Source organism: Buceros rhinoceros, unplaced genomic scaffold (assembly GCF_000710305.1).
Source record: "Buceros rhinoceros silvestris isolate BGI_N320 unplaced genomic scaffold, ASM71030v1 scaffold3054, whole genome shotgun sequence".
NCBI lineage: Eukaryota > Metazoa > Chordata > Aves > Bucerotiformes > Bucerotidae > Buceros > Buceros rhinoceros.
Genome location: NW_010408608.1, coordinates 1 through 427, shown reverse-complemented (window position 1 = coordinate 427; position 427 = coordinate 1). Strand labels below are relative to the sequence as shown.

General features: G+C 67.7%; 1 protein-coding gene across 1 annotated transcript in view; it reads right to left on the bottom strand.

Annotated features, from left to right (window-relative positions):
- LOC104492361 (chymotrypsin-like protease CTRL-1) overlaps positions 1 to 245 on the bottom strand; it is a gene marked incomplete at its 5' end in the record, with an annotated part of 591 nt that extends 346 nt beyond the window's left edge. Inside the window, one exon of the mRNA XM_010134913.1 lies at positions 112 to 245. Within this exon, the coding sequence (XP_010133215.1) occupies positions 112 to 245 (134 nt within the window). The remainder of the gene's footprint in view (positions 1 to 111) is intronic.
- Positions 246 to 427: the final 182 nt, after the last annotated feature.

Here is a 427-nt window from a genome sequence, read left to right as displayed (position 1 = left end):
GGGTCCCGTGGCCGTGGCCAGGAGCTAGATCTTTAATCTCCACCTCCGTAGGTGAAAGACCCCACGCGCCCTCCTCCGCCGCCCTCCCTGCGGTACAGCCCAGCTCTGTACCTCGCAGGAGGACGCTCCCGCTCCACCGGCGCAGAGCATGGCGCTGGTGATGCTGCTGCCCCAGTACTGCGTGCACTGGCTCTGGGGGACGAGGGGCAGGGTCACCTGCTGCAGGCGCTGTGCCAAGGCTTGGGCTGCACGAGAGAGGCACTGTTACCTCTGCCCCAGTGTTCCTGGGCCAAGGCTTGGGCTGCACGAGAGAGGCACCGTTACCTCTGCCCCAGTGTCGGCGGGTCTCCACGGAGCCCCCAGGCACAACCAGGACCCGCAGGACAGTGGCTGCACGCAGCTCCCCTGCCGCCGAAGCTGCGGCATA